The following is a 13,180-nucleotide window of genomic DNA, read 5'->3' on the forward strand; positions in this document are numbered from 1 at the left end:
ACAATACCCATCTAAAATATCAAGTTCCCAGTTGTTTTCTCAATGTACTTATCAAGAAACCATCTTATATATACTTCATTAATTTCTCTTCTTACATACATCTCTCATTTCTAGAATTATTCTGTGCCGACGGACAACTGAAATCAATGTTGGGGGCTATCCAACCTTGTCCAATCTATCATCAGGAATACCTTTTCTCCCCCTCGACCATTTTGTCTCTTTCATCTGAAAGACTCATGGAACATTTAATTCCCAACATTGGCTAGAGGCTACCCCTGCGTTACTGGAGGTTATGTTCTGAAAAATTATCCTTATCGCAATGTTCTGTTAACTATTTGTGCATGCGGCATAAAATGAGTGTTGAATAAATAAATTATGTTTATTTATTTACCCTTTTTTCACATAAGTTCTGCAAGTGAATTTCATCCTGCATCTCATGTTTGTGAATTCTGTTTTCAAATTTCTAATTTCCATTACATGAATAGTCATAACATGGGGGGCCACCTGTATTGCAGAAGTGCATCTCCACAATGGCTGTAAGCTATACCTATTCATTTCCAATTATGTATGTCTGTATTTGCAAATAATTAATCTAATTTCTTAATAGAATCTATGAGATTGCATTTTTTTTTCCTATTTCTTACCCCCATGCAACATTACAAATACCCTATTAACTTTGTAACCCTTCTGGGACCCTTCCTGACGTGCTCTGCTTATTTCTTACCATAAATGTTGTTCTGCTTTAAGGATTTAATATTTTTCTTGCAACTTTTTAAATGAACTCTTTCATGAATTTTCCCACCCTCTTATAAACAGACAATAGGTGCAGGAGTAGGCCATTCGGCCCTTCGAGCCAGCACCGCCATTCAATGTGACCATGGCTGATCATTCTCAATCAGTACCCCGTTCCTGCCTTCTCCCCATACCCCCTGACTCCGCTATCATTAAGAGCTCTATCTAGCTCTCTCTTGAAAGCATCCAGCGAATTGGCCTCCACTGCCTTTTGAGGCAGAGAAATCCACAGATTTACAACTCTGACTAAAAATGTTTTTCCTCATCTCCGTTCGAAATGGCCTACCCCTTATTCTTAAACTGTGGCCCCTGGATCTGGAATCTCCCAACATTGGGAACATGTTTCCTGCCTCTAACCTGTCCAATCCCTTAATAATCTTATATGTTTCAATAAGATCCCCTCTCATCCTTGTAAATTCCAGCTTATACAAGCCTAGTCGTTCCAGTCTTTCAACATACAACAGTCCCGCCATTCCGGGAATTAACCTAGTGAACCTACGCTGCATGCCCTCAATAGCAAGAATATCCTTCCTCAAATTTAGAGACCAAAACTGCACACAATACTCCAGGTGCGGTCTCACTAGGGCCCTGTACAACTGCAGAAGGACCTCTTTGCTCTCAACTCCTCTTGTTATGAAGGCCAACATTCCATTGGCTTTCTTCACTGCCTGCTGTACCTGCATGCTTCCTTTCAGTGACTGATGCACTAGGACACCCAGATCTCGTTGTACGTCCCCTTTTCCTAACTTGACATCATTCAGATAATAATCTGCCTTACTATTCTTACCACCAAAGTGGATAACCTCACATTTATCCACATTAAACTGCATCTGCCATGCATCTGCTCACTCGCACAACCTGTCCAAGTCACCCTGCAACCTCATAGCATCTGCCTCACAGTTCACACTGCCACCCAGCTTTGTGTCATCTGCAAATTTGCTAATGTTACTCTTAATCCCTTCATCCAAGTCATTAATGTGTATTGTAAATAGCTGTGATCCCAGCACCGAGCCTTGCGATACCCCACTCGTCACTGCCTGCCATTCTGAAAGGGACCCATTTATCCCCACTCTTTGCTTTCTGTCTGCCAACCAATTTTCTATCCATGTCAGTACCCTACCCCCAATACCATGTGCTCTAATTTTGCCCACTAATCTCCTATGTGGGACCTTGTCGAAAGCTCTCTGAAAGTCAAGGTACACTACATCCACCAGCTCTCCCCTGTCCATTTTCCTAGTTACATCCTCAAAAAACTCCAGAAGATTACTCCCCCAATCATTGTTGATTTAAGCCCAGTCAACTGTTCCAATTTTGCCTTCATCAGGCACTGGTTCTAGCCCAAGTGGAGCCATTCCCAAGCAAGTTCTCTCCTCCCCAAGAATGGACAAATCTGCCTCCCACATTGTTGGTGCTCATCTCAATGGAAGTAACTATATCTGCATCCAGTTTCAAACGTTCCTCTTCCCTGACATTTTTCAGTGTAAGACTTTCCAATTCCAGCTCATCAATTCAGAGGTATTCAAGATTTCAAGATGCAAACACCCGCTACAAATAAGATGGTCTGAAATTGCAACTGTCTCCAGAAATTCTCAATGCTGCCATTGTAGCACACCATATGCACTGCCATTCCTAAATGTTCCTGTTCCGTTCCATTACATATTTTGTTCAAGTAACTTGGGTTACAGTTTTCTTCCTTGACTACCAGGGCGATTAAATCCCATTGGAACATAGAATAAAGCAATAAGGATTTCAGATTTGTAAAAGACGAATGAACATTAGTAACATTGAATCAAAATGGTTACAGACGAACTTGCCATTGTAACATATTTAGCTATGAATCATCCCCATCATAACAGTACTTAAGGAAGAGAGCTACATAGTTTAAATTAGTTCATATCCATCTGAAAGGGCGCCGTATGATCGCTGCCTCACCAAGGGTCTGTCTTGTTTTTTTCCTTCTTTGTGTTTTTCGTTTGTTGTAAAATGTATGTGTTAGTTTATCTTTGGTTTTGCATCGTAAGCTGGCAATCCCTTTGCCAGGGATCGATCTCGGAGCTCCAACCGCGGGAGCCTGCAGACTTTAACATTGTGGAGCTCGCGGTCCCTGGTTAGAGACTGACTTCGGGAGCTCCAAGCAGCGGGGGCTACAACTGCCCCGAAGTGGGAGCTTCGATCGCCCCGACTCCCCCGATCACGGGAGAAAAGGAGGAAATAAGATAAAACTTTATTGCCTTCCATCACAGTGGGGAATGGGGAGGAGCCGCTATGGTGGATGATTATGTCAATTTTTTATGTAATGGTGTCTTGTTGCTTTTTTCATATGACTGTATGGCAAACCAAATTCCTCGTTTGTGGCAAAACATACTTGGCTAATAAATTAAATAATTGAATATATATTGTCTGAAGAAGGGTCTCGACCCGAAACGTCACCCATTCCCTCTCTCCTAGATGCTGCCTGGCCTGCTGAGTTACTCCAGCATTTTGTGACACCTTCAATTTGTACGAGCATCCGCAGTTATTTTCCTACACTATATAATTGATCATAATTTCATCAGGTGTGAAAATGTCAGGGCATCTACACTGCCTGCTAAAGTTTTATCTGATTAGCACAAGATACTCCGTACACTGAGAACAGCAAGAATACTTTAGATCTTTCAATTTCATTATGATCCAGTTTGTATTTGGAAAGCCAAATACATTTTTAGACCATGTGATGATAAGTATTGGAGAACACAAGCGTTACTAAGGAAATTAAAACAGTACGTGCTTTACATTTATAGCAGCTACTTCAGGATCCATAAACAAAAAGTTAATGTTTCAAGTAAGATTTTTCATTATGTCTGGGCACCATTCCTGGATTCCTCCTGATCAAGGATCCAAATCTCAATGTTAATTTCCTACCCTTACAAATGCCGTGCATTCAAATAATTCTCTGTTGTGTCCAAATTCTGAATTTTCAGCATCTGTATATTTTGTCCCAAGGTGCATTCCAGAGGAATAACAAAGGCCAAATGGATATCAAAATGTAAGGGAGGATGATTGATAGAACCATGATAATTAAAAATTAGGTTAAGAGAAGGTATTTGAAGTTAGAGAGAGGGTTTGAAAGCATAAAAGTGATAGAATTGGCACTGATGGAAGGGGGTGATAGAAAACCAAAGTGAGAAGAACAAAAGACTAAAGATGGAGTCATGATTCAAAAGAGAAAAATGGCCAAGTCATGGGGACAGGGCCTGATGAAAACATAGATATTGATATTTAGCTATTAAGATTTAGTAAGCCAATGACGTTAAAAAATAATTGGATGATCAAAGAGTCTCGGAAGTAAATGCAAAGCTGAGCAATAATGAGGAAATAAAGTGGGCAACTAGAACTTACTGAGAGCCAGCAGCAAAGGTGAAATTTTGCATGTTAGGATTTATGGAAGAAAACCACAAGGGCAGTACAAAAGAGGTGCTTCTGCTTTCATTATCTATTTATCAGAATACCGATATGTGCTAGGTGAAATATAATACACTGACTAACCTGATTGAGGTTGATTGAAGATATTAAGATCTTGAGTGCTTGTAACATCTCTGATAGGGTTCAAGTCACTCAATTCCGTCAAGAGATCATCTTTTCTCGCAGCCTTGACACTGCTGACCAGGGCTTTGCTGCAAAGGTTTTTATCATCACTGCAGGAGAGAAATTCACTCATTAGAAATAGAGATATGCACTTGTATAATACTTACTAATTTCTATCAGAATACCACAACATTCTTAGAGGCAACATAGTGTTATTGTTAATGTAATTACTGCTGTAATATTATATTCAACTTGTCCACACATTTGCAGCTGAAAAGCTTGAATTGTGTCCAACTGTGTAAACAAATGAGGCAGCAGTTCATCACCTCATTCCAAAGAATATACCACCAATCGTAGAGCTTTTTCCTCAGTATTTCAAGTGCTAGGTTAGATTAAGTGCTCTTCTCCAGAATGTAACATTTCCATAATCTGGTTCAATGGAGACCAATTGACTCATAGCTAACAATATTTCCATATCATTATATATTATTATTTTAAATTGAATTCCAACTGATGATCAAAGAGTCTCGGAAGTAAATGCAAAGCTGAGCAATAATGAGGAAATAAAGTCAACATTATAACCAACTTGCAATAAATTGTAACATTAAATAATATATGTATTTCATAGGCAAGAACTCCAAAAATATAAACCACCCCCACAGCAGTTATTTGCAAAGACAATATTATGCTTAACAATGCGTCAAAAATCCAACAAATTTAACAAATGGCCACTCAAAGTCATCAAATAAGTCAATTCCTTTGGGAATTGACAAAGTAAACAGGCCATCAGAGATGCGTTGCATTTACTCTTGCCACATTGTGGTCCACGTAGTATTTTATACAGTTTGGAAATAAATCTACTTTCCCATTTTCATATTCCATAACACAGCTCATTAAAAAAAATTACTGTGTAACCTCTCTTAACCACTCTACACTAGTCCTACAAAATATTAGATTCTGTGTTTCCAAATGTTGGATCTTTAATTACACTAAATGTATATTTCTGTTTACTGTGGCTAACCAAGTTGAAAATTCTGGTCAATGTTGGCTCAACGGGTAGAAAGAAATGTCATGAGACACAATCTACATTCACCCCGGAAGTAGGGTGCATATAGTGTAATGTAACATCAAAATCAAATAAACTGCAGTTTTTTCACCATTGCCAAACATCCACCTTTGCTAGAAATACTGTCAATGGATTTATTGGGCTTGTCTTACCTGCAAAGAACTACATGGGCACAAGGGTGCAACTGCTGGTATTGCAAACAACACTGCAACACACGGTCATCGTTGTTTTCTTCCCTTAATCCACCTGCTCAGATAAAGAAATCAATGCAGGAGGTACAATATATATCCAAATGAGTATACAATGTCATGAGTATTGCCGTCTTTTTATATAATAGACTAAAACATTTCAGAATAATTTTGCATAACTTTTATACTAGAGATTAAGATTTCAAGATAAATTATTGGTGACTGCGTTCCGGCAAAGACAATTCAGGTCTGAGCTCAATGCATTCTGCACTTGCTTTGAAAAGTAGGTCGGTGGACGAACACCCCCACTTCTGGTTTTAGATTCAAGATTCAATTTATTGTCACATGTACCAATTAGGGTACAGTGAAATTTGAGTTACCATACAGCCATACTAAGTAAAAAGCAACAAAACACACAGCCACATAAAATAAAATTTAACATGAACATCCACCACAACGGATTCCATATTCGTCACTGTGATGACAATAGACAATAGGTGCAGGAGGCCATTCGGCCCTTCGAGCCAGCACCGCCATTCAATGTGATCATGGCTGATCATTCTCAATCAGTACCCCGTTCCTGCCTTCTCCCCATATCCCCTGACTCCGCTATCCTTAAGAGCTCTATCCAGCTCTCTCATGAATGCATTCAGAGAATTGGCCTCCACTGCCTTCTGAGGCAGAGAAGTTCAATCATCTTCCACTTTGTTCCCCCGTGGTCGGGGCTGTTGAACCATCCGCTGTCGCCGCTGCCGACGGTCCGAGGCCCTCGCGTCGGGGTGATCGAAACTCCGGCGTCAGGACGGATTGAAACACTCTCTGCGGCATGGAGTTTCCGAGTCGGCTGCTTCTTACAAGAGACCGCTGGGCTCACGATGTTAAAGTCAGGCCCAGCGGTTGGAGCTCTCCACAGTCGATCCTCGGCAAAGTATCGCAAGCTCGACAATGTTGAAGCCCGCACCGCGCCGGTCTCCGGGAAAGGTCGCCAATTCATCGATGTTAGGCCACAGTGGGGACGGAGATACGATACGGAGAAAAATCGCATCTCCGTCGAGGTAAGAGATTACAAAAAGTTTCCCCCAATCCCCGCCCCCCCCACATGAAACAAACCAAGAAACACTAAAACATGATTTTAACACATACTTAAAATAATTAAAACAGTAGAAAGGACAGACAGACTGTTGGCGAGGCAGCCAGTGCTGGTGGTACCACCCAGTGTCACTAGTACTACTTTGACTGGTTTTAATTCCACTTGCTTTTAATATATGTTCAACATTGACAAAGTATTTATTTTTTATAAAAGGCCACTGTTTGCATTAACAAAATGGATCCATCAGAGCAACAAAATTATTTCTGCGATTCAGCAAAATTTATTTGGAATTGAGTTTGAGTATTTATTTCTGTCACCCTTTCATTTCCTTGAACTTTTCTTTAAAGTTATCAGCATATCTGCTTTTAAATAAATACTCTCTTTTATTCTTAATCCTCAGCTATTTCTATTAAATAGTCTTCCTCGCACATATATCATTTCCATACAGAAAGAAAGCTGCAAGTGGCATGCATCTTGACCTTAGCATACATCACATGTTGTACTTCTGTAGGAAGGAACTGCAGATGCTGGTTTAGACCAAAAATAGACACAAAAAGCTGGAGTAACTCAGCGGGTCAGACCGCATCTCTGAAGAAAAGGAATTTGTGACGTTTCGGGTCGAGGGAAGAAGGGTCTCGACTCAAAACGTCACCTATTCCTTTTCTCCAGAGATGCTGTCTGACCCGCTGTGTCTACATGCTTTTTGTGTCTACATGCTGTACTTCAACTGAACTATTAAACAGAGTTAAACTCAACCAAAACAAAGACCTTCTAAAATAAACCACAACAAACTAGCAAACTTTTGTTCTTTCACAAAAATATTAAAAGTACAAAATATAATACCTCCGTAAAATTTAATTTCTAAATACAGTAATCGTACGTTACAGTACATGCAATACTATTCAATGACACATTATATGCTATGAGTTCACAAGTTTAAACAGATTCTAAACTCTTTAGTTAGAAAACGGCTTACTATTATTCAATAAAATTCCTCTTTCAAAGTTAGAATATTTTTAATTAAAAAAATTCTGAAATCTATATGAGTATGCATGGTGAATCTGACAGGATGAAAAATTGTATTTTATTTGTCAACTGTCTAAGTATCTAACTTTTCAGAGATTTTGTCTGGGGTATTCATAATGCAGCAACATCAAGCTATTCATTTTGTTTTAACTATAAATAATGATTTACAATAGCCAAAACAATTTTTGAACTGGAGACTCTATTGTCTCCTTGAGTGGCTCACAAGAATCTAGCTGTGACCTACAAGGTGAGAAAAATATTTTGACCAAGCTTGCACTACATTAGCATCGAGGGAAAGCAAATTTGATGTGTGCCGATGGTAGAGCTTTGGCATAAAATTATTCTTAATCCATCATTTTATAGAGCAATAGCATCATTTGCAAAACCAATATTTACTACCCAAACCTAAAAGCCCTCGAGAAACTGGTGGTGAGCTACCTTCCTGACGCTGCAGAGTTCAGTTGGGGAGTAAATTCCAGAATTTAAACCCAACAGAAATGAAAGAACCACAATATTTGTTCACGAGGATGATGGACAATTCAGATTGTACCCTTGTCCTCCTTGGTTGTACAGCATATAAGGTGATGGGCTTGGATGGTGCTTCTGGAGTAGCTGGACGAGTATCTAATATTTCATACATGGTAGCCAGCATGAGGAGCAGGATGGAATAAATATTTAGAGCGATGAATAGGGCACAAACTAAATTGTACTAGAAGGTGTTGCAATGAGAATGAAAGCCATCGCCCTTTCTCATAGAGTCCTTGCAGGCTCTTTGGTCCACCAAATCTGTACTAACCATCAAGCACCCAATAACATTCATTGCATGTTTTTTATTCTCCTATCTTTCCTGTCATGTTCCTCACGTTCTATCACTAAGAATTTTATAGTGAATCCTATCAACCTGCACATCTTTGGGACATGGAAGGAAATCAGCGCATCAGGAGAAAACCCATGCAGTTACACAGAAAACATGCACACTCCACACAGACAGGGGTGAATGAGTGTTGCTGGAGCTGTGAGGTAGCAAATGCACTAACTATAAAACTGTGCTGTCACAATGCAAGGTATGACTCTAACTTCTGAAGTATCTTCCCCTTTACCAAGGATCCTTGGTGCAACAATCATTAAAATGGTGTCTTGATGTCAATGGCAGTCATTCTGGAATTCAGCTCATTATTCCTTGTTTGGACCAAGGCCATGACGAGCTCTAGAGCTAAGAGGTTCCAGTCACCTGGTTATGGCCAAGTAAGTATCATTCATTGTACTGTCACCAATGCCTTCTGTTACATTTTTGCTGTTGGAGAGTTGACTGACTGGGCAAATATTCATAAAGAGGATATACCTAGACAATATATCCCACATTGTTGGGCAGATAGTGTTGTAACTCTACTGGATGACTTGGCTGCATGTGTACCAAGTCTGTACAGGTGCAGTCTGGATGTTGCCTAGTCCCATAGGGATTGACTGGGCAGGTAGACACAAAATGCTGGAGTAACTCAGCGGGTCAGGCAGCATCTCTGGAGAGAAGGAATGGTTGACGTTTCGGGTGGAGACCCTTCTTCTGAGATTGACTGGGCAGTCTGCAACCAGCGTCTTGACATCATTGGAAGTGAATCAAATTCACTTAAGATAGGCTTATGTAAATAGGAGGGATCGCTAGAAGAATGCATCGTTGCAAATGAGATGTTCTGTTAACTGTTTAATTGTCCTCCAACATTTACAATTAAAAGTGACAGGACAGTAATGTTTTGAACTGATTCATGAGCTATAGCATATGTGGTCCCATGATACAGCTTCACGTGGCTGGGACTTTATTTTAAGGATGTTCGGCGCTGCTTTGTGACACAGAGATCCTATTAAAAAACAGTTCCTCTGCCAGAGGAATAATCTTCTTTGTACTAAGACTTGCGCATTAAAACTGAGATGATGCTGCAGTTACGATCATGCCTAAAAGCTGTGGGCAGCAACAGATAATTTGATCTCTCAAGCCTGCTCTGCCAATTAATAAAATTTTAATTGACTCGCCTGTAACCTCAACTCCGCATTCCAGACTACCAACTATGATCTTTGACTTTCTTACTTATCAAGTATCACTTATCAAGACCTCCTCCTTAAAAACATTCAAAGGTTCTAGTCCCGCAAAGTTTTGAGAGAGTTAAGACCTCAGAGGAAAAAAGAAATCACCTCCTATCTGTGTGCAGGAGGCAAATCGTTAATTTTTAAACAATGACCACCTAATTCTAGAATGCAGTTGCAGTATGTTCCCTCAGAGGTTTCGCTTACTTTAGGAATCTAAATAGCTTCAAATGGGATTTTGGACAGCAGGATTTTTCAGTCATTGCTCAATAACATTTGTTTTTAAATTACCCTTCAACATGTGCTCGTATTGAGTCATTACTCCTTGATGCATTAATTATGCAATAATCATTCAGTTAAAACGGTCAGGTATAATTTTCAAATGTTTTGCTTTTGAGAATAACCCTTTTAGGTTTCTGGGCAAAGTGACTTTAATACTGTTCCTTGCTGAAAATTAATGATCACAAATGCTTTCTTTCAATTTTTTCCCCCCCAAGCATTTCAATATCACAAGGTTCATTGTCTGAGAATCCAATAGACAAAAATGAAAGCAAATTGAAGTGAATGTAAAATGACTGATCTCATTGGCAAAAAACTCAATATTCATCACTTTACAAATTACATGGGGTACAATGAAGGAAACAACCGATCTGTTTGATGGATAGAGGATTAAATAAAGAATACGTGGAAATGAAGCCAGGCATGGGCGGGCGAAGGTGGAAGAAGAGATTACATATTCATGCCTGTGGTGGAATAGTTCACTGAGCCATAATCAGGTTAATATTTCAAAGGCAGCTTTTGCTCACTGCTTTTGTGTGCTGCGCCGCTGGTTTTGGGAACGATCTGACAGAAAAATCTCACCAATAATAGGCTCATGATAAATACTGCTTATTAGGCACACCACAATATAACTGTGACATCTTAGAAATATTTGAATTTTCTTTTTTTTGCTCTGAAAAAAACCTCTAAAATATTTTATCAGTCAAAAATAAATTATTAAAAAGGGTAGATTTTGCAATATTTTTCTTATTATGATATTAAATGGCAGTATGTATTCCAGAGGTTGCAGGGGGGGACGATTGCTGCAGAGCAACAACAATTTTCCATGAATGAACAAAGAAAAATAAAAGATCAATAAAAGACAGAAAGAGAACAGAATACATAAGAGTATCTTTAACAGAAAGATTGCTAACTTTTAATTTTTTTAACTATAAATAATCTTTTACCATCAATCTTTTTATTCTCACCTTTCTTTCTCGGTGTTATTAAAACAAGTCCGATATAAGTTGTATGCAAACAGTGCATATAGAATGTTCAATGCTATCCAGTCCTTTATCTAATGGTTACATTGAGTATACTATCTATATTTGTAGTATTTAACCTAAGTTTGTAATTTAAATATACACTTATTTCCACAAGGAAAAAGCAATGATCTGAAATGTATTCAAAATATTTTGATCCTGTACAAATTCTACATTCTGTTCATGGAGAAATGCTGCAATATGAAAATACACCGCAAGTGACTTGCAATATCTTTGTTACATCCCTAGAACATTTGAAATCTGGGAGTGTGTCTATGCTGCAAGAAATGTATTTCAATGGGTCAATTAACAAAAGTTGCAGCAGTGGTATCTATTTGAGGCTGTGGTGAAGCATATGTATGTCAGGTATTAGCTATGTTTGAGGCTTTAGGCGACTGGGAGTGTTGAGCAAGCGGGTCTATTAGCAATTGTTGAGAGATCAGCTTTGTAAATGCGCTCAATGATATTGATCACATATGAAGTTCACTACCAACAACACTTGAAAGGCTTTCAGGAATGGTTAGTGACTCTAAGAACCTTCCCTTTAAGGGGTGAAAACATGGGTTCAACTCGGGTAATCATCTTAAATTAATGCAAGAGATTTTTTGAAATTGCATTCTGTGATTACATATTAAGTTGGTAAATGTGTAGTTACCGTAGTTAGGTCGTTGGAATCATATTACAAAGTACATGCAAATCGTGCATCGTGCAATGGGTCATGCTGACATAGGTTACACATTTTGTCCTTGTTTTACTAACATGATTCAATTTCCCAGTAATTTTTTTTGTGATCAAGACAAAAAAGTTAATATGTACCAAGCAGTCAACAAATTATACTTTTACTTAATTAGTTGGCTGCCTGACACTGTTGTACAAAATGGAATAAGAATCTGTCATCTATTTTATGGTTTTTTTTACCACTACAAACACTTCTAGCAAACGTCTGCCACCTACAGTAACTATCAAATATTGCCATTGGAATCAGGCTAATTTCATCCACTTCCAGCTGTTATAAACAAATGAAACCACAAAATATTTTCAATCGTTAATACTGCCATTGATTCAAAAGTTAATGAAAACAGACGCATCGGGTGATAAAAATGAAAATTTCAAAACAATCTAAATCTAAACCTAAACTGAAGAAAAGGTATAAGATCATTCATTGTTCCTTCACCACAGGTTAGATATACACACATTTAACGTGAAACCAAACTTCATATTTAACAAAATTAGTCGAATCAACCTCTCCCAGGTGACAGACTTAAGAGTCCGTAACCGATTATCACCAAATAAAAATAAATAGCTATTAAAAAAATCTTTCATTAACATTTTTAAAAGATTAAAACATTTTTAATTACTACTAGACCAAGTGGACCCATTGGGCCCAAACCTCTCCTGCATTGGTACAGCACCCTCTCATTCCCCCTCCCCTCCCTTCTTCCTCCCCTCTCACCCTCCCTCCCCACTCCCTCTACCCCCCCTTCCCCTCCACTCCATCCCCCTCAACCCCCCATATCCTTCCCCCCCCTCCCTCCCTCCCTAGAAAATAGGTTTAAACTTTAAAATGTGAATAACTTAAAAAACATAACACCAATTTCAATCAAACTTCTTCCATTAGCACCAAAGGGACGACAGTGAGTAAGGTGGGCCTAAAATTGTCGCGCTATCGTGTACCGTTTTGGTTGTAGTTCAGTAACAAACAAACAAACAAATAAGAGTTTTAGTATAGACCAAGTGGACCCATTGGGCCCATTCCTCGTAGAGGGGGAACAGGGAAGGTGAGAGGGGGAAAGGGGTCAAAGGTCCTGGGGTGGAGGGGGGGGAGCGCATTAGTTAAAGGTCCCGGGGGGGGGGGGGGAGCGCATTAGTTAAAGGTCCGGGGGGGGAGCGCATTAGTTAAAGGTCCGGGAGTGGGGGGGGAAGCGCATTAATTAAAGGTCCTGGGGTGGGGGGGGAGCGCATTAGTTAAAGGTCCGGGGGAGGGAGCGCATTAGTTAATGGTCCTGGGGGGGGGGGGAGGAAGGGAGCGCATTAGTTAAAGGTCGGGGGGGGGGGGGGGGGGAGCGCATTAGTTAAA

At 39.4% G+C, this 13,180-nt stretch overlaps 1 protein-coding gene across 3 annotated transcripts in view; it reads right to left on the reverse strand.

The window, feature by feature from the left end:
• swt1 (SWT1 RNA endoribonuclease homolog) overlaps nucleotides 1-13,180 on the reverse strand; it is a 100,509-nt gene that overhangs the window by 55,211 nt on the left and 32,118 nt on the right. For all 3 annotated transcript variants that reach the window (XM_078407600.1, XM_078407598.1, XM_078407599.1), the window contains 2 exons: nucleotides 5,575-5,668; nucleotides 4,318-4,466 (listed from right to left, as the gene is read on the reverse strand). In XM_078407600.1, coding sequence (XP_078263726.1) covers nucleotides 4,318-4,466; nucleotides 5,575-5,668 — 243 coding nt within the window. The remainder of the gene's footprint in view (nucleotides 1-4,317; nucleotides 4,467-5,574; nucleotides 5,669-13,180) is intronic.

The sequence above is a fragment of the Rhinoraja longicauda genome, chromosome 11 (assembly GCF_053455715.1).
Source record: "Rhinoraja longicauda isolate Sanriku21f chromosome 11, sRhiLon1.1, whole genome shotgun sequence".
Lineage (NCBI taxonomy): Eukaryota > Metazoa > Chordata > Chondrichthyes > Rajiformes > Arhynchobatidae > Rhinoraja > Rhinoraja longicauda.